Source organism: Carettochelys insculpta, chromosome 13 (genome assembly GCF_033958435.1).
Source record: "Carettochelys insculpta isolate YL-2023 chromosome 13, ASM3395843v1, whole genome shotgun sequence".
Classification (NCBI taxonomy): domain Eukaryota; kingdom Metazoa; phylum Chordata; order Testudines; family Carettochelyidae; genus Carettochelys; species Carettochelys insculpta.
In genome coordinates this window covers 17,803,000-17,827,841 of record NC_134149.1, presented here as the reverse complement: position 1 = coordinate 17,827,841, position 24,842 = coordinate 17,803,000, and the positions used below count along the sequence as shown (strand labels likewise).

The following is a 24,842-nucleotide window of genomic DNA, read 5'->3' as shown; positions in this document are numbered from 1 at the left end:
ACCTATAGATATATAGATTTATTTTTTTCTTATTGTTTTGAGTATATGTTTATTATAATAAAGTTATAGGAGGCTTTTATTGGCAGTTTGTCTGGAATACAAGGGACTTAGACCACATTATGTATGTTGAGGTAAGGCAAAACTATCATGCGCATGTTGAGGACTTGTCATCCAGATAGCAAAGTCAATGTGCACATATTCAGGAACTTTAACCTAGATAAAGCAACTTTCAGTGACATAGGCCATTCCAAGAATGCCCTCAAACTTAGCAGGTATATCATTACTTAGAAGAACCATAAATAACCACTGAAAACCACACTAAACCCAACAGAACAGAAATAAACTTGACAAACAACCACAAAAGGCCTATTTCAACAGACTAATACATTGCAATCAACCATATACTGACCTTAAAAAGCACACGCACACACACACACACCATTAATAAGGTGAGGAAATACAAATAAGGAAAAAAGGAAATATCCCCTACTGAATAGTTATCAAACATATCAGCCTAATATTATAAAAAAGTGATCTCAACCTAGAGGTAGTAGGAGATAATGTATTTCTTGGGAAGTGCTAGAATGATGGCCACTGGTAGTGACGGGGAAGTGACGAAAACCACGGCTAACACGTCAGTTTGTTCTAGAAAGAATGCTGTGAGCACACAGTATGAAAATACAGATGTACATTCCTTATCTTATTAAATTGGGCTGTTTGTGACTGTACTAAATGTATTAGTGAATTAACTATTATGGAAGGAATTAATCTACAGGAAGGGGAGACTAATTTTGTTCCGTTACTAGATTACAATTTTATGTACATTAGTCAAAACTAGGGAAGTCTGAAGAATGAGAATAACTTAACAGAACTAGTTAACTGAATAAGTGCTGGCAAAGTAAACTCAGTGCTGAAAATTACAAGATAAAGATATTGCATGAATCATTAATCAAATTTTTAGTCTTAAACTTTATGAAGGACATGGGTATTTTTGCTGAAAACCCACTAAAAATGTTTTGAACCAGCAATGATAAACCCAGCCATTACTTAAGACAGTAGAGTATTAAAGTGAATAGAGTTCAATACATAAAAAAGAGCTACTATGCCCACAGATTACATATCTTCATCTCAGTGTCTGCATTCATACTTGGTCTCTTTGTTTATGTCTGTTATTTGTGAAATAGCCTCCAAAAGGGTATCAACACTGATGCGGTGAGAAGTTTTCAGACAGATTAGAGACCAGGGCCATTAAGTTTGTAAAGAAAAGGAATACATGGTCAGAGGGAAATATGCTATACAAAGCAATGAATGAGACAAAAAAAGAGTTGGGTGCTATAATATTTCCATAATTAAATAAGTCAATTTATGAAATTGAGGTAACAACTTTAACACAGAAAGAGGAAACATCTGTGCATGATTAACCTATTGACCTCATCTGTGCGAAATACTACACACAAAATTAGACATCAAGATTTAGTAAAATTTATGGATTACACCTCTCTCAAAATTGATCATGCTAAAAAATAAACAATCTGCAAGAATTATTTTGGAGCACATGGGCATTCTTTCACTAACCATAAAGACTGGGAAAAGGGGCACAAGCAAAACCACTTAAAACATCACCACCTGCGATTACCCTTACAGTAAAATGAACCCCCAGGAGGTTCTCTTAATACTACGTGCTGCCTGGTATTGAAAACACAAGCTATTGGTATCTTTTTACAAGGACATTCAATGTTCCTCTAAATTGATTAAATGCATTTCCATCACTATGCTGACCCTACTCCAGCACATCAAGATCCTAGGATCAATCTAGGTTATTTTGCCATGTAAGTTCTTTCAACCACTCAACTTTCCATAATTTAAACTAAATTTTTTGGGGCACAGAATTTGTGTACATATTTTACAATCTGCTGATATAAATAGCTTTAGAACTACACTGTCATTTTTAATCGACCTTTGAAAAACTTCCATGGCCAAGTACTAACTTCAGATACAGATGATATGAACTGCAGTGTAATTTTGAATAAGACCTGTTGCTTGAATGGAGTTCAGTGTTTTCTGTAAGATGAGGCACAGAAGGTGTGCACGAGACAGATTAACAAAGGATTTGGGGGAAAAATATGTTCTAGTAAAAATATCCCTATAATTAGGAATGTTAAAGCAGTTAACCAGTTACACAATAGTGCTGAACCATTGACCATTTTAATCTAGGTCCTGCAGCAGGGTCCTGCAGCCTAGCCCAGCTGTGGTTGTGGGCCTAACTGCAATTGGGACTGCTCCAGCCTGGCGCAGTTGGCCACCACTGCAATTAACTGACGAGGTTTGGTTAGCCAGTGAGCATATGGGTGAGCTTCATGCTTATTGATATGCTTACTGGTTAACACCCCCTATATAAAATTAGAGAAACTTTACTGCTTCACAACAGAAGCTTTATTTAAACTATTGCAGAACTGGTTAAGAACTATGTACATGTAAATCTATGGAAAAAGTGAATATGTACATTTCCATATATTAATATATGGAAGAGAATATATTCACAGGATGAATATGACACACAAACACCATTAAAACACAAAAGGAGAAAATAACTGGGTTAAATTAATATGGAATGTACACTGACCTGAGTAAGATCTGGAATGTCACCCTGATCAATTCCAACTTGCTGGGTTCACAAAAAAGGGGGGGAAAAAAAATGTACATTACTACATGCAGCGGCAATGAAAATAAAAACTGTGGGGTCTGAATGTTACACAGAATCTAAGATATCAAAAGAGACACGAATAACTTTCTGAACTGGTACATTGCTCACACCAATTCTAACAGGCCAGGTCTTAGCATTCTCGTGTACATGTCAAAGAAGCTCAAACCATCTCTCTAGTTGGAGTGTTTTATGCACAGATGGCAAAAGCAGGAAATAACCACACTGCCTGCTTGAATTTGTTCTATTTTGAGTAGAAATATCAAAGAATGCTTTGTAAATATTTATAATTATCCAGCCTAGTCATTTCCATGTACTAATCAATGGTTAAAAGCAGATTCTCCATGGCATTTTAATCAGAACAGTTTAATATACTGTTAGTAATTATTAGGCAATGAAAGATACCTTAAAAAGGTACTATTCAATGTAAAAGTACTTTTAGTCAACATTCAGACTGCAGCAGCCACCTATAGAAGTTTTATTTTGCATGACAATCCACACAAACATTAGGTTGGTTGTAATGGGACTATTGTACCAGTACAGATAGCTAAATGACACCTTTTTGATGCATGTACATTTATTTACCTCTGCTACTTTGAGGAATTCTGACAATTTGGTCATTCTGGCGAGGAACTTTTTGTAAATATCCAAACCTTCTTTGCACTGGTTCTTCTTCATATCAAAATACTTCTCTGGAGGAGTGGAAAAAAAAAAGGACAGACAGACATTTGTAAAAAAGAGAAAAATACCCCTAACCCTGCCACAAAACACTTTAGAACAAGAATATTTACACACTGAAGCAGAGATTTAAAGACACAAAAGCTGCAAATAATGACTTTAGAGAATTTCAAGGAGAGCAACGTACTTTACAGAAAGGTGAAAGTAGAACGCAATATACTTTGAAGAGTAAGGTATTTGTAAATACAGAGGTGATTGACTAGTCCCAATTTATCAGTTTGTTGGATTTCAGCAAGTAGTCACTTGGAGGACTGTGGTAGTCAACCCAAATGAAAATTCTTTAGTCTGTTTTGAAATTCTTTGTCAGCCAAGTGGAAGTTCAATCCATGAGGAAGACTTAACCACTAGTAATACAGTATCTGATTTTGGTAAATTTAAAAAGCACAGTGAGTATTACCCACTAACACATTTTCAAACTACACACCAACAGCTCAATACTTCACATTTGCAGCCTGTTAAATGAAGTTAGAATCTGAAAGAGACATTTGAAATTAAAACTATTTTTATGTAGCCACCTTTAATACTGACAAGTTAATGTATAGAACCCTTATGAGTAAACAAACAGGAATAGTATTTGCACCCGTTTGAGGTATTTAGGTTTCCCCCCATAATATGACACTTGTAGATTTCAATACATCAATAAAAAAACGAATGACAGATTTAATGGTGGAGAGTGAAAGCCGAATCCAAAAATGATTAAATTACTACTTTCTCTCTCAAATTTCACCACTATGTTTTTCCTTAGATCACCACTATCCTTCCTTGAAGACACTTGAGAACCATATCTGACATAAGTTACCCATAGCCAAAAACTCAAAGGTAGAATTTTCCAAACGGTGTATGAGGATAAATGCCAGCTGGTAAAGCCAATAACCCCTCTGTGCCTGCCTCCACAGTCCACTCCACCCCACGCCCAGTAAGGTATACTAATGGGCTGAATTCTATATTTTATAATCTGGTTATAAAAAACACTCCACATACATTTTCTGGTATTTCTAAAATAGAAATTAAGGCAGTAACCACAGATTTATACCTGAAAAATAAGGCTTTTATTTCAATGCCTTTAAGCAACCTGCTGTTGCCGACACAAATGATAAGAGTTACTACTGACTTTGACAGAAGCAGGATCTGACTCAATTTGTTAAACACAAATCAATTGGTTTTAAATTTCTACTTCTCCCTTGTCTCCTGCCAAAATTCAATATATGCACACAAGTATCAGTTCCACATACCTAATAGGTTAATAATTCCCTCATTATAGGCTGCAAAAAGTCTAATGGAATCTTTGAAGAGAAGCATGAATGCTGCATTTATTACACCATTGGTTAATTCATTTGGATTTGCCTGTGTAGAAAGTGAAGAAATAAGTTAATTAAGAGTATTGCTGGGAAGAAAAATACCAATACATTACTTCCCACATCAAACAAAACATTTTAACAATAAAATACAAGTTAGACTGCGCTTACATCAAAATCAAGGAGTGCATCAAGCTGATTCTGAATAATTGGAAGGGTTTTCAGAAGCTTCTCAGTATTCATAGTTCTCATCACTCCATCTATCCTACAAGGTGTAACACAGCACATATGCTATAAAGGTACATGTGACTTAGAATACTGAAGCCTTAATTTGTTTAGTACCTTGCATTTAAATTACAGTTGAAAAGCATAAACGTGATTAATGTATCTGAATGAAAAGCCAGAGAACATTTCTTACCCTCTTTTCATTTTGGTGAAGTCAACTGCTAGAAGTCTGTAAGAAAGTGCTTTTTCATTCAAGTATTTGCTATATCGCCTAATGAAGGTAGACATATCATAGCCTGAAAATTAAAATATTTGTTAGTGAGACATTTCAAAAGGAGGAAGATTATCTATTTCTTACAGAATAACGTCAGCACAGGTTGAACCTCGTGGCCTGACTGGACCATGGAGGTCAATATCGTGTTGCACATTACCAACACTTGCACTGGTTACTGGGCTTTTAGAAGACATTAGGAATAAACTACAGCTAAACAGCACAGAACACTAAGAGCCAAGACGGGTGGCTGTAAACAAACTGAGACCAAAGGAGCTAAAATCATGTCAGATTATGGATGGTGCTGGATGAAAGTGTGCTGGACTACAGAGGTTCAACCAAGTACTATTCTGTAATGCATCTGTCATTCCACACAACTTGCATGAGAAAAGATCTCCATGTTCACACTGCAGAGCACCTTAAGCCTCCCTTCATATTTCCCCTCTTGATTATCTTCATTAGCCTTAAGATAAAATGCAGTCACCCTCCTCAAGTGATAAAAATTCCATAGATGTTATTTGAACTGTGTTAATGCCTCACCTAACAACAGGAGAGGCCACTGTTAAATGTGAGAACTCTTATTATGGCATATGCCTCACTGGAAACAAAAACAGTCAAATACTGAAGATGTGAACTAGTGAATTTCAGCTACTGTAAAAAGTATACTGTCAAAACATAACACATCCACGAAACACTACTTATAACAGACTTCAGAGATCAAGCCTTCCTTCCTCCCCACCAAAAAATTATGGAATGTAGCCAAGAGAAATAGATAAATCCAGTGCTCGTGTGTTAAGCTATAAAATGCTTTTTCAAAAAGAGAGAGACACATTAACCAGCTATAAGCACATTTCTAGCTCTCACCTGTGTAACCTTAAGAGATCCCAGAACTTTCCCTGCTTCCTTTGATTGTGATCCCTTTGCATTGCAGAATATAAATTCACCTCCCTTTCATGAAAAATATCACTACTAACGCAGAGCTAGAAAAACATACATATTTAAGACTTAAAAAAACAGTTATATATTGCACACACATACACGTACCTTTTTAATGAAAGTGGGGTTCTGCTAAAGTTCTCCTCAAAACATAATACTTTACTCTTTGCAATTTAGTTCTCTCACACAGAGAGAGGAGAGAGAGAGAGAGAGAAAGATTCTTACCCTGCATGGCACTTTTGTCCAGGTAGTTATTTAGATTGAACAATGTATTTCGGGATGCAAGATACTGGATAAAGCGCTGGTGAAAAGGAAAAGAAATGTCAACTGCTTGACTATTAGTTTCAACATCCAATGTAATAAATGTAATTAGATTACAAGAAGCACACAGAACTTTGGGATTTCAGAAGCAATATTTATAAGCTCTTTCTACATTACACAAATTTAGTGAACTGTTTTTGTTGCAGCTAAACTTAAACTTATGTAAATTAAAGTTTCAGAATTGAGTATTTGGCAGAGGAAATTTGGTTCAGTTTGAAGAGAAGCATTCCACTATTCATACATGAAGCCATACTGGCATTAGAGGGAATAGCTTACAAGCCTTTTTAAGGAAAAGTTTTGTCAACTCTGTTACTCAGACTAGAGAAATCGGAGAAAACAGGTACACTAGAAGTTCCTTCTATATGACTGTACAACATTTATGTAAGGGGTTAAAGAGACAAATGTAAACTATTTACGAGTGTTTTTCTACACAGCTTTAATAGAAGAGTGAGGCTACATCTACACAGAGCCGTGATGCAGAGGAGGGCTCTCGAAATTGCAAATGGATACTCATTTGCATAGTCATACAGCTAATTTGCACACCCCATACAACTGCCCTGCCGGCAGAGGCTGCTGTCACCAGAAAATACACTGTGTAGACAGTTCTGTTGGCGAAAACCCCCTTTGTCAGCAGCCCTTTATCCCTGATATTTTCCACTCCCTCAATAGAAAAAATGTGGCCCTTGACCACTTACCAAAATCTTGGACTGGCACCCTATCAAAAGTTATTTTCCACTCTTGATGTGGACAGTCATATACTGTTTATTTCAATAACCTGGCCACTTGCCTTGCAGATCAGACTTACATCCTAAACAATGCAGTTTAAATTAAAGTAAAAGGTAAAACTTGGTTAGAGAAATACTTCACCTCAGCCACAGTTCTTTACTCATATCTGCCAAATGAAGCATGGGGATACATATTTGGATATTTTAGATGACAATGTGTATATATATATATAACATAAAAGGCTGACCTTTTAGACATCATAAGAAGTTTGAGATACTGTATACAAATTAAAGATGAAATTTCTAATGTCATATTGGGGTCTGTCTGGCAAAGAAAAATCTGTGCCAGTGGCCTCCCCGCCTCATAACTTGAGTTTTGTTTATATTTCATTTTAAACAGACCTATACATGGGTGGTAAACAAATGGAAGTAGTAGTTCATGAAATAAAGTTACAGGAAGGGCATGACATGGATTTAGACATCTACTTCAGTGTAGTCTCAAACTGGTTGACTCTAATTAGTAATGAGCAGCACTTCACTAATTTTCTATCAGAAAGTTAATTTACAGCCCATAAATAATAACAACAAACCTTTCTTCAAATTAGTCTTTTTAAAGTTTATAGATCAAAACCATTTCTTTATGGCATTCTGATTTTTTCCAGAGATGTGCCATAATGTAGCTATCACAACGCAATCAGGCTTACCTCATTACCATACATCATGAGGTGGTGTGTTGTAATTAGAGCTTTGAACACTACAACCCAACTGCTGTTTGCAGTCCTCTCAAAAAGCGTGTCTGCCAACTGTGGAATATTCACATTCATCTCATTTGTGCACTGGATTAGATCTAAATTAAAAAAAAATGCAAAGCACTAGTTTAGACAGACTTTCAAAGCTGGGATGGAAATAAGTGTAACAGGATGAGCAAGTAACATGAATCTTAATTATTTTCTATAGAACTATCATTTGAAAGCTCTAACTGGATGCATTAATTATATTTCATTTTTGGAATCGCCAACCATACAGCACCCTGCCATCTCTTCCTTTATTTCCTGAATGGCAGTATATAGAAAATAATTCCTCCATATGCAACCAAAAGCTTATTCTCCTGAGTTTATTCTATATGCAACAAAAAACTTGACTAAACTAGGTTTAAGATCACTAAACACAAGGTTATTAATAGTCTTAGTTTCTACTGTCCTTTAGCTGAACTCCTATTCCACTAGCATAGTTAACTTCCAATAGGCAACTGGTAAATACTTTCATGAAGTGATGCTGCGGTTTTAATTATTTTAAAAAACTGGATTTCTTCCAAGAGAGACCTGTCTATAAAAAGATGATTTTCAGAGAAACATTAAATAGTCAAACTTGCTACTGAAAGGGAAAAAGCCTTCTCATGTGAGCAAGGAAAATTGTACCAAACCACACTTAAACACATGCAAGCCAGTGATAGTTGACTATTGTTAATTCTCAATGTATTGTTATCCACCTCCTTCTAATAGTTGGTGAATATGCACATGCAGTGAGACAGACCAACAGGTAGAGACAATTCGTACTACAAAAGTTGTAGGTTCGGGAAGGAATGAAACACATGGGTAAGAAATGTTAGTTCTCCAATATAAAATTTACAATTATGTAGCACCTTTTCTCTAAATGTTTTTACAAACCACAATCACATGAACCACTTTCACTAAGAGAAATACTATTTCTGGAATGGAATTTCAGAAGTTATAACAGCAAGACTAAATAGTTTTAGGCTGGAAAAAATATATCCCATCAAAACTGAAGGGGAATACAGACTGAATGACCATTAACCACACGAGACTTTGGCCTGGATACCAAGATTAACACCTTAGAACCACATTAGCAGGGCCACAGGATCTTTAATGACCTATAAAACATTCAGAACATCCATTTTACAAGATCTGAAATGCAGGTTGCTCCTCAAATCCAGTACATTCTCATCTAGCAACATCCATCGGCCAGAATGACCACGAATATTGCCAGATGAGAGAGTAGCCTACAGGTGCATGAACCCTGGTCAGGCTGGAGTCAGAGCCCCTCCCTGCCTTGGGGGTATAGGACAGGAGGCTGCAGCAGGTTGGGAACTGGAACTCCCCAGCAGCTATGGCCAGGAGTTGGAACCTGCCTGCCCACCCCCACATGGCAATGGGGGCTGAGAGGCTGCTGAAGACCTGAGCTGGACCTTTTTGTTGCGTTGCAACAGCACAGGGCTAGGAGACTGAACACCCGCTTGTCCCGCAGGAGTGGCGGTCGGATGCTGCCACAGGGCTGGAAACCCTCTGGCAGCAGGAAGGGAGCCTAAACAACTGGGGCCATAGGTAACACATGTGGAGTGCACACGGGGGCCATGTGTACCCACAGCATCATTCACCCATCCACACTCAGCACCACTTCCAATAAGTGCTGGGGCTGGCTTGTCCGTCCCTTGGGTAGGTGCAGCCCAAAAGCAGAGCACAAGCTAGGAAGCTTACTTCTCTCAGGCCACACCACTCCAGAGAAGTTGGGGGGTGGGACAGGACACCCCCTGCACTCAGTGGAAGCAGAGAGATGCTTCTACAAGAGGCAGCATGGCAGGACATGCCCTTCTTCCCCTAGTCATGTCTGCCTGGGACTGCAGAACAAGATAAATGACTTTAAAGTTACCCAGAAAGTAATTTTCCAGTCTTCCTTTTTAAAATATAGATCACTGTCTTCTCTCAAAGCTGTAAGAAAGGGATTTCATTTTAGAGAAAAATACAAGGAAGTTATTGCAGTGCTCAACGCACATCATATGAAACTAAGGCTATCAATACAGTTTAACACATCTCACACAGAAGTGGCCAGACTGTAAAACAATACTTGTTACACAAAATGCTTGGGTTAGAAGTCGATGAGTTGTAGCCTATATCCCTGTCAACTGGAGTTAAGAACCTGTGCACATAGTGTAGGCAAAGCATACCAGAAGAGTGCAAACTGTAGAGCACAAACTACCCTGCAAAAGAGCATACTGACAGGGTATGGAAGGACCCTACTGTGTGTACTCAACTAATACTGTTTCAAATGCTACTGTATCACTGTGTTCTGGGTATTTTTAACACATGGCAGCATGCAAACAAGCACAAAGATCACTACCACCCTCAAGGTAAGGGTTATGGGATATGTTTACACTGTGGAATTAATTCAGCTGACAGGGACCTGAATGTGAGTGTAAGACTACTCTGCAAAGCTATCCTTGAATTACTAGGTCCACACCAGTGCTACTCAGGCACCGGGACTTCTCATATTCCATTGTTCTTAGCACCACAATATGCTGAGCTACTAATTTTTTCCAGTATATTTTGAGAGCATTTGTCCTTTTGGGCACGTAGTAGAATTCTGAGAAGATACAAGAGCGCTAGCAGCACTAGACTGATTGAGCATCCTGTCAGCAAAGCAGGCAAGTTACTAGCCCAAGCACAATCAGCAAATATGTGAGGACAAACTAGCTATTGTGTGTAACTAACCACTATTTTCAGATCAGAGTGGCATGTGGAAAGAAGCCAAGTTATTAAGATCTGAATTGTATGTGTAGACAGGATTTGGCTGAGAGAGTTATAGTTACCTCTACAACAAAGGCCAACATAAATTTTGTGAAACTCTCAGGCTTAAAAATACTGCTATAGGAAGACATTTCCTTAATTCTCTTTGTAGGGTCTTGGAATAGTAAAGTGAAAGTTGTTAAACTTGTGACATTTCAGGGATGACAGCAAAAAGCATGAACAGCAGAGAGAGAGAGAGAGATCCTCAGGATAATAGACAACTATCTAAAGTCAAAACAACTGAGTATTTCATCTGTGTTATCATCAAATTAAGGGAGTAAAGCTAAAAAATGCACAATAAATACAAACTGCTGCTTTTTACATTTTAAATATCAGAAACAACACATCCTCAGCTCCCCACTTAAGACATCTGCTCTACAAATGCAAGTGAATCAGGAGATCTAGTAACATTTGGGTTAGAGATTTATGAGTTTACACGGTTAAATCAGTAAACTGATGCTTACCTGTTTCTGCTAACAATTAAACTGTGCCTTGGATTTGGCCTGCCAGCCCTGCAGCCAGGGTCCACCTGCACTGTGACCCACTGCTGGTCCTATGGCTGGGGTCCCTCTGAGCTGCTGCCTTGCAGCTGGCTGGTGGCAGGAGTCTGAGGCACAGGGCTAGGAATTAGGACCCCAGGAGTGCCAGAATGCCTGCTGGTGGCAGAGCCTGGGGCTGGCACATTGGACACTGTGCATGCCAGAATGTTGGAGGCGGCAGAGCCCACAGCTGGCAGTCAGGTCCCTAGGCATGGGGGCACACCTCCAGCACCTTTTCCTCCCTACTCCTAGGGCTCTGACTAACCATTTAACCATGGAATAGATATAATTTTGATTGTTTATAAACAACTATGTAACCATTTTTCACATTTCTAACATGGGTGTCATCTAACCTGATTATAATTATACATAGAAAATACAATTTAAAAAGATTTATTAAAGTTGTAAAGTAAAGAACTAGAGTTAAGAAGTATCAAAATTAATGTTGGCTGCATAGTCTTAATTCTTCCCTTGCGCACGTCAATTATGATGCAAGTCTTTAAGTTATCACATGCTATTTTTCCCACCTAATCCAGCTCATTCATTGCATGAGATGCGCCCTTCACCAGTGATCAGGGTTGTACAGTAAAAAAGATTGTTTGTGGGATCTCTACTTCATTTCTTGCAGAAACTGGAAGATGCATAGTGAATAGGGCTGGATATTGCAAAAAGAGAGGATGAGCTCATAGTTGAGGTAGCTGAATAGTGCCCTGGAGAATGGGATTCTATCCCTGCTTTTGTCACAGAGCTCCCTTTTGAAAGTGGCTGTAATTGTGTTCTTCATTTTCTGGGTGTCCAACCTGATCATCTGGAATAACAGCTGCAGAAGTGCTGAGCATTTACAGCAGTAACAGATGTCAATGCAAGCTGTGCTTTGAACATATGAATAGCTATATAATGCTAAACATGAAAAAAAAATCAAAGCCTAAGCATTTCAAATTTGGCACCTAAAACAGTGGACATATTTTTATTTCCACAGCACCTGGGAACCACAGGCCCAGGACCCCATTGCATAAGGTTCTATATAAATATAGGACAAGATGGTTCCTGCCTAAAGTGTTTACAATTCAAATGTGAATCTTGGATGCCTCCAGTTCCCAATCCATAAAATGGAGAATGTTTCTCATCAAGAGTATTGTGAAAATAAATACATTAATATTTGTGAATCATTCACATACTACAGTGATAATCAGCATCAAAAAAGAGCAAATTAGTAATTCTGTCTTTAGAGCAGGATTTGAAGTGTGCTGTAAGTAAAGCCTGAGCCTACACATTTAACAGTAAAGATAAAGCAAAATATTGAATAGATGTTAATTCAATGAGCAACAGCCAGCCAGCCATCCCACTAAATGAGGCAAGTGTCCTATGGAAAAAATAGTATGAGATCATGTAATTGTTTTTAAATGCATCTGATCTACCTTTTATAAGCAAAAATGTTATCAGGTTGATTTAGTTCCTCTTAAGTTGGAACATCTTAAAATGAAGGAGTTAGACATAAGTGCTCTATGCCATTTTGTAATACATGTTGACAGAGTGACAGGTAAGTTATTTTAATTAAGCACTAAGTCTAGTTATTGAACAGATATATTGCATTTGCTTTATATATAAATCACAAAGCTAAGAAAAACTAAATTAAGGAAAAGAGCTAATAGGATCAAACAGTCTGACCAAATAAGTTTGTTTATTTATAAAAACTTTTCCATACTTAAAGGTTTACAATCAGTTACAAGCAAATATCTCCTATTTGTTTTCTGTCTGTTGGTATGTAAGGTTTATATAACAAAAAGCATTAGTGCTCTCAAACTTGTTTGTGGTGAAAGTGCAATACTCTGAATAAATCATGTCTCAGATACCACAATGAACTTGCAAATTCACAACTCTGTTGTAGAAAACTATCCAATAAAATGATTGCTTTCAAGAAGGCCACATATTTATTAAGGAGGCCAGTTTTAAGAAAGAGATTAATACAGTTTCTTCAATTAAAATCTTTTAGACAAATCAATTTTGTCAATTAAGAAAATAATTTCAAAAAGCAGATTCCAATTGCTGCATAGGCAATCCTTATCACTTGTCGCTTCAACTGTTTGTTGACCAACCTGAAAGCATAATTGATTGGAAAGCCAAATCAACAGGAGATGCAAAGCAGAAGTTAAACAAGTGCCCATCAGTTTTCACTGACCTTCTCTTTATTAAAATGTCCAGGATACAAACTGCATTTGCTCAACCTTTGTTTTACTTTATAGAAATGGTCAGTCCGGACTCTTTAATAAAGTGATCTGAAAGATGATTCCCCCCCCGCCCCCACTACTGATTCTTCAAATCCCTTTCAAATTCTCAGCTGACCTTTTGCAACATTTTTACCACATTCTAAAAATCAGTATATTTCACTGCCTATGTTATTGCCTACTAGTACTACTCTGTCAGGAAATTCAATCTGTTCAATATTTTTTTGATATAGAATAGACTCTACTCTTAAAACCTGAAACATAGGAAGGAGAAGGAAACTTGTTCTCTCAGTTTCACGTTACATACTACACCATCTCACCTCATTATTTCGAGTTGAGATTTAAAATCAGGAATTAACTGAACTATGAAGTCCACTATTTTCATGCCGTTTCACAAATCAGTTTGATCACAAACATCACATTATTAAATGCAAACGTAATCAAATTAGATATCGTGGTCTACTAAATCAGTTATAAAAAATTCAACCATAGCATCTTCCGCCTCCTCACAAGTTTAAGCAAATGAACTATATCAGTGTTTTCCAAAAATGGTATTCTGTGGAAAAAGTGAGTAAGGGTTCCATGAGAAAATTCCATAACAATAACATTTTATGATTTAAAATATTTTTAAGCATTTATGAATTTTATTTAAAAAATTCGCTTGAGTTTGCCACAATAAGCGTCACTGTGTGACGCCAGCTTTGCCAGAGAGTGGGGATGATAATGTCACTACTCAGCACGGCGTGCAGAGTCAGTGGTGTGATCACCTGCTATATACCACTGTAAATTCCCATACCCACTCTCAGGGAGCGTGGATCACACAGATGACTAAATACGAATATAATACAGTTGCATGATTTCTTGCATTTAAAAATTTAAGTGTGACAAATATAAATTGGATATGGTCGGGGTTGGCAACCTGTGGCTTTTTAAAGGAATCATTTGCAGCTCCAGACACTGCCACTGCTGACTCCTCTGAGGCTCCCTGCTCTGCTGCTGCTGAAATAATAGAACAGAATTTAATTGGTTTAACAGCTGGCAGGATAGATCCAGCCATTAAACCAACTGAATTCAGTTCCATTATTTCAGCAGCAGCAGGGCAGGGAGCTACAGAGAGACCATCACTTGCAAAGTAGCCAGTACATCTGCAATGGGTGCAGGGCTAGGGGAGCCAGACAGGTCCTGCATCATCCTTGCCTTTCATTGGCTGCAACTGGCCTGTCGCACTGCCACAGGGCAGCCAATGAAATTGGGCCCTCAGGATTAGCATCAGAGGAGGTAGGCTTGTCCCCTATGTTGGGTGAGGTAATGGGAGGAGCTAACTCAGGCGGAGTTGGTTCAGGCAGGGTTAGGCTGGGGGCCCCTTTGGGTGGATAAGTTAGTCCTGGGAGCTGGTTTGGGGCTGAGGCAAGTTAATGCTGGGGATCGGGGGCAGGGGGAAGAGGGCTTAGCATTTATTTACTGTTATCCTTATTTGTGATCTACTCTTTCAGCTCCACATATAAGACTTTCAGGACTTGTGCAAAATTATGAGTTTAAAAGGGTTCCATGGCAAACAAAATTTGGAAACACTAAACTGTGTAATGGAGGCCACCATCTGTTCTACAGTAAACACGGAATTGTCAAAAGACACTTAGCATTGATTTGTTGGGACAAAGTTGAGAGGTCTCATTCTGAGTTTCTAATATTTACCTCTCCAGAGTCAGACAAAGCCCATGGAAATACATACCCAATTTAGCAGACTTGATGCCATAACAATACATTAACCCACAGCAGGTCTAATGCAAGTACCTTCATTTTTATTATTTCAGACATTAACCATTTAAAAAAAAGCCAACAACAGTTGCAGAGTTAAGCAAATTAAGAAAATGTCAATTAAAAGACATCCATTGAACTTATTCCATGGATTGGAAACTAGAATACACAGACAAAACTTTTTATTAAGCTATTTGAATACTTTTCCCTCCATCTTTCTTGAAAGATTATGCAAGGTTGGGAGTTGGAGAATATTCATTTGCTTTTGTGTTAACTATCTTGGAACACTCTCTCACCCTATGCAGAAAAAGTAAATTAAGAACTAGCTGTGTGCATATACTACTTCACAGAGCAGTGACAATACACAGCTTTATGAGTAAATGCAGAGGATTCATAAAGCAAGCATTAAAAATACTGGATTATGGTACCCTGGGCAGGACAAAGCAGCATTTAAAAATAGGCAAGTCTCAATATGAACCAGAACTGGATTATATTTTATCAGCATTTATCCATTAAATATGTAGTGTCATTTTCCACTCACATGACAAAAATCAGCAAAACCCAGAAGTACTGATATACAAAGAACACACCAAGATATATTATAAAATAAATACTGGCACCAAAAAAAAAATCCGAAATTTAAAGAGACACCATGAATGTTCCCATATCACTATAAAAGAGCTATAAAGGAATACTCTGATGTTATACATTTCTCCTTGTTTCAGGTTATTACTATGGGCAAACTTTACAGGCTGGTGAACATATGGGTCACCCACCTAAAGCAGTAACATTAGCAAGCACTTGATGTGTAAAGATATTGAACATTTTAGACAAACAGTGAATAAAACAGTGGGTTTAACAGCTCCTTTGAAACATGAAACCAAAAATATTGGACTTTTCCTCCCTACATACTCTAATTTGTTACCACAGAGTTGTCTGTAAATGTGAGACTGCAATCAGATCTAGGCAGATAGACCATTTCTCCTGCAGAGTCCCAATGAGTCCAAGAGCCTACACTGAACATCAAACTGCCAGCACTGGACTGCAGGATCAGAGCCTAATTTTGCAACACAATACAATTTTAAGTAAATGTGCTACTGCTATTTTAAATATCATGCAGGAATGTTGCACTTGTACAACCTTTATAGAGTGTAAATTTTAACTATGATTAATCAGAAGCGGTAAATGTTTTGTAACTTTTTCCCCTCCTTAATTTGCCCCAAGTATGTCGTCTTTTGTATATTTAAAAAAAAAAAAAACACCCAACCACAGCTGTGCTCATGTTTCTTTAAATTAGCGTAAGAGTCAAATAATTCAGTGCCATTTGAATTCCAGGTAAATACTACCAATATAAAATTTAAATAATGTTCTTGAGCTAAAACTTTGCTTACATAAGTTATGATCCTCAACATATTTTATTTATTTTTAAAAGAGCTAGTTTTAGATCAGCTTATTTCATCTGCCTATAAATACTGTGAGGACTTGATACTGCCAAGCAAGTAACTTATCCTGAAAGCAAAAAAGAATGGACTGTTAAGTCAGCAGAGACAGAAAATACCAGCTTCTGGAGAAGATGCAGGTTAAAGGCAGAGCCACCAGGGGAAGAAAGGTATGCATTTAAGAAGGTGATTGATAGATTTTAAAAAGAAAACAAAAAAAATCTAATCCTACACAAGGAGGTCAACATAAAATTGAAGAATGGGAAGAAGCGCTAGAGAATAAAATGGGGAAGTTGGGTAAATCTCAAATGTTCTCCTAGGAATGGAGGTGAAATACCACCACCAAAGTTACTTTACTCTATTATCTTAACACTATGAAAAACAGAATAGCTGACTTAATATTGGGACACTGTGACCTACACTAAAAATGAGATTATTTCCATTTACACAGCTCTGATCCCTTGACTTAAAAAAAACAAACAAACCAAAAACAAAGATTAAATATGACAGTACTATTCAGCAGCCCAACAGAAACAAACTCAAAGCTCCAGGGCACTTTGCAACTGCTTACATACACAAACTAATATGTCACATGTAGGTCTTTGCCTAGGATATTTTCTTAACACCAATTTTTTTTTATTTGAATGTGAATGTATTTGGCTATCTTTAGTATTAGTTTAAGAAAGAGCAAGGAAGCTGAGTGTAGTTCCCAACTGGAGGGGCAGAGGACAGAGAGAATACATTAACTTTCACTTTTAACCAAAGCCCTATTTTTGCTTTTGTTTTGTGCAGGGACTCTCTCTACCACACCTCTACAAAACATGCTTTATAGATGTTTCAGCTACATAATCATATACTTTAATATCCTAATTGCTTACTTGATGGCTGATCTCTTGGCCCATATACCTGAAATTGAGCCAGGGATCTCCAGACCTCAAGCTGTAAACCACCAGCTTAATCTAACCAGCAAAGGACATTTCCATAGTTTATAGGTATAATAATTTATAACCTTTGTGTATCTGCACAGAGGAGAAACTGTAACAAACACATGCACAAACTAAAAATCAGAACTTTGCCAAAACCTGTGATCTAAATGACAAATGCTAGATAGAAGTTTAAGCCCTGCCACTGAAAACCAGCTAGGGTTTATTTTGGCTCCTGTGAAAGATGCCAATGAATAGGACATTTTCACTAAAATCTATATCAAATGCTCTCATGATCTCATCTTTTCTTATATGCAGTCAGAATCATGATTTGTTAAAGTTGTTTTTAATTGAAGAAAAATGAATGAAAAAAGCATGTCAAACCATGTAATTTTTCTATACACACCCTGTAGCAAAATGAGCTCTAAACAAGAGATCTGTACCAAATGACACCCAAAGGAATCTGATCAATAATACAATCTCTGGGGAAGTTATGTTGTGGCAAGTTGAACTCTGAACACCAGACAACTTCCATTTCCTCATTCTGTGAGTTACCTCAGACTCAGTCTTATTTTAAGGGTGGCCCTCAAGAACTAAACCAAGTCAATCACTGAAACTTTTGACTAGGAAACCTCACACTCCTCATCTTCTGCCTTCCTATTAAGTTGCTTGGGAGTTTCAGGTTTGCTCCTCAATATCAGTTATAGGCAACAGATAATGAAAGATTAAAAACAAAAAATCCTGGCGTTTGTTAATTCTAGTATCTGGGAGAGCGGCTGTTACAGGTCAGGTCGGTCATCATTTTGAAGGACCTCCGTGCTGCTCTGTTACCATAGTCATGTGCTTTCGCTCTGAAAAGTCGTACTCGTTCCTACACAGCCAGAGCCTACACGCAAGTCCCCTACTGTACAGGGGAGTGGAGTGACACAGCATCAAGCAGGTTTAAGCGTATCCCCACAATAAGGTGGACGTGCTTCACTTTCTTGCAGGAGGTAAAAACCTCGCCCTCCTGGCACGGCCCCCGACCCAGGTAACGCTTCTAAGGCGCAGCCACCTCCGCCCACGATAGCGTCGGGAAGCCAAGCCAGGGGTTCCCCGAGGGCCCGGAATCGTGATTCCCAAGACCAGGCATTTCCCGGCGGGGCCGGGCAGAGACGACGGGATGCGCGCTGCGCCGCCCCCGGCACCGCGCCTCCTGCCGCCGGCGGATACTCACAGTCCAGGTGCTTCTTCTTGGGCCCCATGACTTCGTGCGTCGTGGCCTTGCAGACGGCTTTGGAGATGGCCGAACCGGTGACACTGTGTTGGGCGGCCGCGATGCGGTCGGTGATCGACTGGCCCGACATCTTCCACTCCCCGGCCGCCCCTCACCAGCCTGCGATGCTGCCGGCCTGCCCCTTCCCGCGCCCCACGGCCCCGAGCAGGCGAGAGACGGGACTGTGACGCCCGCCCTGGGAGCGCCCGCGGCCCCTGCCGTGCGCCGGACGGAGGGAACCGGCAAGCCGCTACGGCCGCAGGGAACCCTTCTTCCCTGGGCTGCTAGCAGGGCCCAAGCACTGGGCCGCGCTGCTCTCCACGGAGGGGCGGGGCTCTCGCTGCCGCGCGCCCCGCTCGCTCTCCTGCCCGGGGCTCCGCTCTGGCTTTTCCTTTCACATTTCCACCCCTAGACAAAATGGCGGTGGCGGCTCCGCGTCGGCAGCGGCAGGATCACGTGACCTGGCAACCGCTCTGCCTCCCCCTACCTTAAGGTGGACCCGGCCCAGAGTGAGGCTGGGGCCGGGGCTAGCGCTGGCCCCTCCCCCCTATCCTCAATATCACCTGGGCTCCAGGGGGTCTAGGTGCTGCTGGCGAACCCGTCAGTGAACCCCTGTCCATTTCAGGGAGCCCCAGCCAGCCCTCAGGGAGCCCCCCCAAAACACTGTACCCCAAATCCAGCCCCCTTGGGGCAGTCCCCTGCAACACGCCGACGCAGAGGAGTAGCCCTCTTAGTCTGTAGCTTTACAAATAACAAGCCGTCCTTGGCAGCTCAGAGGCGAGCAGAGACGAGCAGATGTGTGTGTGAGGTAAGGGGCCTTCCCGGGTAAGAGCCACTTCCTCAGATTTGGAGCAGGCAATTAGAATCCAGGGTTTATATGGTGGGGGAGGGACACAGGGGGGTGCCTGTCCCTAGTAGGGCTGGTAGTAGCGGCAAATCGAGTGCAGTAGAACGTGTGGGGTTCCTGGGACCGTCAGAGGTGAGGAAATCGCCTTTGTAATGAGTGAGGTAGTTGAGATCTCTGTTAAGGCCTAATTTAAAAGTGTCAGGTTTGCAAATGAATTCCCATTCAGGTGTCTCCCTCCATAACTGTGTGGCACAATCCTTCTGTAGAAGCATGGCTCCTTTTCAGTCTTTTCTGGAGTGTACTTGGGAGGTTAAATTGTGCCCTTACAGGTTTATGTGCATTCCAGTTCCTGATGTTTTTATGTCCATTCATTCTTTGCAACAGGGACTGTCCAGTTGGTCCAATGTACATGGCAGAGGGGCATTGCTGGCCCATCATGGCATATATCACCTTAGTGGATGTGCAGGTGTACGAGCCCCCGGTGGTGTGGCTGATGTGATTAGGTCCAGTGATGGTGTCACTAAAGCATATAGGGGAGTTTTTATTAACTGTCACATCTGACTTGCCTGCCTTCCTCCCCATCTCCTGGCCAGAACAGCAGGGGGCATGGGAGGTGTTCAGTTCTCTGCCCCCAAAAGCTTTTCCAGGAGAGAAAATGCAAGTACATTTTATTAGGCCTTGAGCCAAGGAGTAGCCTTTTATGTCCCAAAAAGGCACACACATACACTAAAACAGTAACAGAGAGAGAGCCATGCTAGTCTATATACTATCAACACAAAAAAGCAGTCAAGTAGCACTTTAAAGTCTAACAAAATAATTTATTAGGTGAGTTTTCATGGGACTGACCCACTTCTTCAGACCATAGCCATACTAGAACAGACTCAATATTTAAGGCATAGAGAACCAAAAACAGTAATCAAAGTTGACAAATCCTAAAAAAATTATTATCTTTATTTCCTCACCTTGATAATTTTTTTCTGATTTGTGAACTTTGATTACTGTTTTTGGTTCTCTATGCCTTAAATATTGAGTCAGTTCTGGTATGGCTATAGTCTGAAAAAGTGGGTCGGTCCCATGAAAGCTCACCTAATAAATTATTTTGTTAGTCTTTAAAGTGCTAATTGACCGCTTTTTTGTGTTGATACACTAAAACAGTTTTTCTGCTGGGAGAGGGTCAGAGGTGCAATATCCGCTTAAACAATTGTCCATGCAGCTACAGGCAAGTGGTGGTGAGCTACACATAAGCCTTTGTCAAGGGATCCTGGGTGTGCTACTCATACATATATATACACACATGTATATGTATTTGCAAGAGTCCAATCTGAGGCCATCATACACCATTTTTTATAAAAATCCCTTGAACCCCAGGAGTTTGGACCATGGAAATGGACCGAGATGTGGCTCATAGCTTGAATTGTAGTTTCAGACTGGCGCAGCCCACCAGGAAGTTATGAAATGAAGGCAGCTGTGATATAGTTTGAAGATGTTGCAATGACATGTTCACTATGTTGTAGTTTGCAGTCCTTCAGGGAAATTAAAAGACAGAAAAGCTTTAAGAGAAAAATTGTCATTTTTTCTTGGCTTCTTTGTCATCTGTCTTTGTTTGATTCTTGCTCCTCATGGGTTAAAAATAGAAAAAAGCTTGCTGATATTATTCTGTTTTTCTTCTGTGGGTAAGGGAATATTACAAAACTAGTAAAAGCACAATTGTACATTGTCAAAGTGATGGAAGAAATGGTCTTATTTCTATCTCTAGTATCTGTGGGCCAAATTCTCTCAGCTGCAGCTGAACAACACCATTGGCTTCAGTTGAATTGCTCTGATAGCAAAGGGAAGGAACTTTGACCTAAACAACTGGCTCCCTTCCTAGGCTCTTCCCTGTGATCCTTTTATGAGGCTCTAAGATCAAATATACTAAGAGCTTCATGAGTGATTCCTTCACAGAGGAAACAACCAGTCTTGGACTTTAAAATAGAGTCGTGGGGACTGAAAATCTTTCTTCACAGTGGAAGCTAACTGACATTGGTCTGACTCTGACCATTTGTCTTGTTTCTTTAAAACTGTAACAGCACAGAATGGGTGCTGGGAACAGATCTAGTCAGAAGGAAGTTAAAAAGGCAGCTTACTGCCTATGTACATTCAGTTCTCTGCTGAAGCCAAGGGAAGTACAGTAGTGACTGCCAAGTGGGTGGTGTTTTTTTGTAAAATGGACACCTGTCTGTTAGGAGTTGGACTGTGTCCAACAACTCATTTCAGATGTGTTAGCAAACAATCATCAATCAGACTGTGATGATATTTGGCCACTGGATTTAAACAAACTGTTTAGAAATGACAGATCGTGTAACTCATTAGCAAATCCCTTAATCAATCCATTCCTGCTGTCTTTATGCCAGCTGACCCACTGGCTAAAATAGTGCAGAGGGTTGAATGAAACTGTAAAAGTGAGTCAGAACCTTCTCCTACTTGGAATCATTTCATAGCTGAAATTCACTAGTCTAGATTATGGGGTTTGGATCAATTCCCATAAGCCAGTTGGTTGTGATTTTGAAAGACTGGCTTAGACACGCTCATGTCTATATACATTGAAAAGTCAGACCTCAGAATAAGACAAAAGAAATGAAGCAGCTTGTTGAAGGAAATCTTTTATTGAGGGGTCTGCTCCTCCCATTCCAATGATAGTCAAAAAATTCCAGTTGACTTCAAGGGTGTGGAAGTCAGTGCTTAGAGCAAAATGAGTTATTTACCTTCTTTGGCCATTTAACTGAATAGAAAAGAAAGATACTTTTCTGCTTTTACAAAGAAATCAGATAGTAGCACATTACTGCAAATTGCTCATCACAGCAGAAGTGCAGTAGAAGACAAAAATAATTTTAAATTCTGACTTTAGGATGAGTGGGACACCCTTTCTTTACTGAAATCAAATAATCATTGCTGTATTCTCCACTGTGCCATGTGCTAATCCAAGCATACATTGCATCTGACAGATATGGCAATTTTCTGAAATATTCTGCTCATAGCCTTTGGAGGGAAATGACAGTGCAGCCTGGGAGGCATTCTGACTTGCTGAGGTATCATAGGTTAAACCAGGGAGCTGTGCCATTTTAAAATCCCTTCAGGAGGAAGCAAGATGTGAGTCTCTGCCCAGGAAAGTATTAGAGGGGTAGCCGTGTTAGTCTGTAGCTGCAAAAACGAGAAGTCCTGTGGCACCTCGTAGACTAACAGATATTTTGGAGCATAAGCTTTCGTGGGCAAATACCCGCTTCGTCAGATGCAATGTACATGTATTAACATTTCCATAATGTGGCATTTCTCTGAGTCCCATGGAGAGTAGGTGTCATTGTCACACTAGGAATCATTTCTTGTTTCTCAATAGTGCCTTTAGGTTCCAGTCAGGCTTGGGGCTCTCTGGCACCTGGTTCTTTGAATCCCTGGTGAGAGATGGCCCCTGTCTTGAGGTTTACATTCAAAATAAGACTCCCCAGAATGACTATTTTGAAAACATTTATGTATCTGTCTATAAAATCATCTATACATAGCATATTGTCAGAAGAAGTAAGACAGTGCAGCCGAGAACATGTTCCAACTCTTCTCTGAGGAAAAAAAATACAATTCTTGCCATTGGTGAACAATACGTATAACTCAAGGGCATAAACGCATTACAAACACGATCACTGCTGTTAGTAATGACAAACACATCCTGCTATAAAAAAAAATCCCCTGCGTTAGTCCTGGCAAGTGGAAATCTCAAGCTGCCTCATTTTTGCCTTTTGAGAGTAGCAGTGCTGAGAAAAAGCTTGAATCATCAAGATCTGACATCAAAATAGGGTGATCATACATCCTGTTTTGGCTGGGGCAGGCCCTTTTCTAAACCTGATGCTGATCGTCCTGACTTTTTTGGCAAAACCATGCATGTGTCCTGTTTGTTCTTGACAACAGATCATCAACTGGGAAGAGCAAAGTGGACAAAAGCCCAGTTTTGCCAAAAAAGAGGGCTGCAAGCCCTAGCAAAGTGTGCAGGAATGTGTGAGAAGAGGAGGAGCAGCAATGCCAACTCTGTGTGGGAGGGAGAGCTTGGGAGAGTGATTCATGCTGGGCCAGATCCATGGGGATGGCTGACGGGGGTCTTGGGCTGGTCGCATGCATGGAGATAAAAGAAAGGGGGCTTGGGATGGCCCTAGATGGATGGGCGGGAAGGTGTTGCTAGTCTTATGCATGGGGAAAAAGGGGCGGAGCCTCTGGCTGCCTCTCCCCCACCTCCAGGCAAGAGAGAGGGTGGGCAGGAGGAGTAGGGAGCCTCTGGGTGGCCCATGGTTAGAAAGCAGGGTGGACAGGAAAGAATAGGAGCCCTTTGGCTGCCCCGCCAGCAGGAGGCAGGGTGGGCAGGAGACAGTAGGAGGCTAGGGGGCCTTGGGTATGCAGTATCCCATTTTCTGTTTTAGAGAATACAGTCAACCTACCTCAGAACATCACCAGAAGAGAAGCTGAAGAGATTAAACATTGTGAATATTTCTAAAACTCTTAAGATCATACTTGAGTCATCCATGTTTTATTTGGTCTGCATTTCTTTGTTCAGTGTGGGTTTTAAAAGATGTGTTTTAAATTATGTTAATAGTTATAAAATCACACAACTGCTTTATGAAAGAAAGGTGGTAACTTTTAAAATACTTTAAGGGAGACAAACCAAATTAAGCTCCAGAAATGCTTGGCACTTTCCAATGTGCAAACAAGTGTTTTTCCAATTTACCACAGATCCTGGGGGTCAATGGAACCTTTGAGCAAGAATAGAAACGAAGGCCCTAGACTTGATGAGCAAGTGAGAACATAACAGAAAGGATGTGAAGACAACACGCCCTGATTTGTAATCTGGTGATTCCAAAATACATTTCCACATCTGTGACATAATTCAGACATTTTTGCTACTGGCTGGAGATATCTGAGTGGGTGAAATTTTATACCTACAGGATGACATAAAGAAAAAGGTGAACAAAGTTATAAGATACCCCAATGGTACAGTGACCGGGCAAGTTCCTTGCAATTAAAGCCATCCCAGCCAACTGTAACAGAAG

The 24,842-nt window shown here is 39.9% G+C and overlaps 1 protein-coding gene across 5 annotated transcripts in view; it reads right to left on the bottom strand.

Moving 5' to 3' along the window:
* The window catches only part of LOC142020292 (phosphatidylinositol-binding clathrin assembly protein-like), a 47,696-nt gene extending 28,375 nt beyond the window's left edge, over nt 1-19,321 (bottom strand). For all 5 annotated transcript variants that reach the window (XR_012647345.1, XM_075008015.1, XM_075008016.1 and 2 more), the window contains exons 1-8: nt 18,891-19,321; nt 7,917-8,059; nt 6,392-6,467; nt 5,153-5,255; nt 4,906-4,999; nt 4,672-4,783; nt 3,287-3,393; nt 2,624-2,665 (exon numbers count right to left, since the gene is read on the bottom strand). Coding sequence is in view for 4 of the 5 variants with exons in the window: in XM_075008015.1 (XP_074864116.1) it covers nt 2,624-2,665; nt 3,287-3,393; nt 4,672-4,783; nt 4,906-4,999; nt 5,153-5,255; nt 6,392-6,467; nt 7,917-8,059; nt 18,891-19,020 (807 nt within the window). In the remaining variant the exon portion in view is untranslated. The remainder of the gene's footprint in view (nt 1-2,623; nt 2,666-3,286; nt 3,394-4,671; nt 4,784-4,905; nt 5,000-5,152; nt 5,256-6,391; nt 6,468-7,916; nt 8,060-18,890) is intronic.
* Between the last annotated feature and the right edge of the window lie 5,521 nt (nt 19,322-24,842).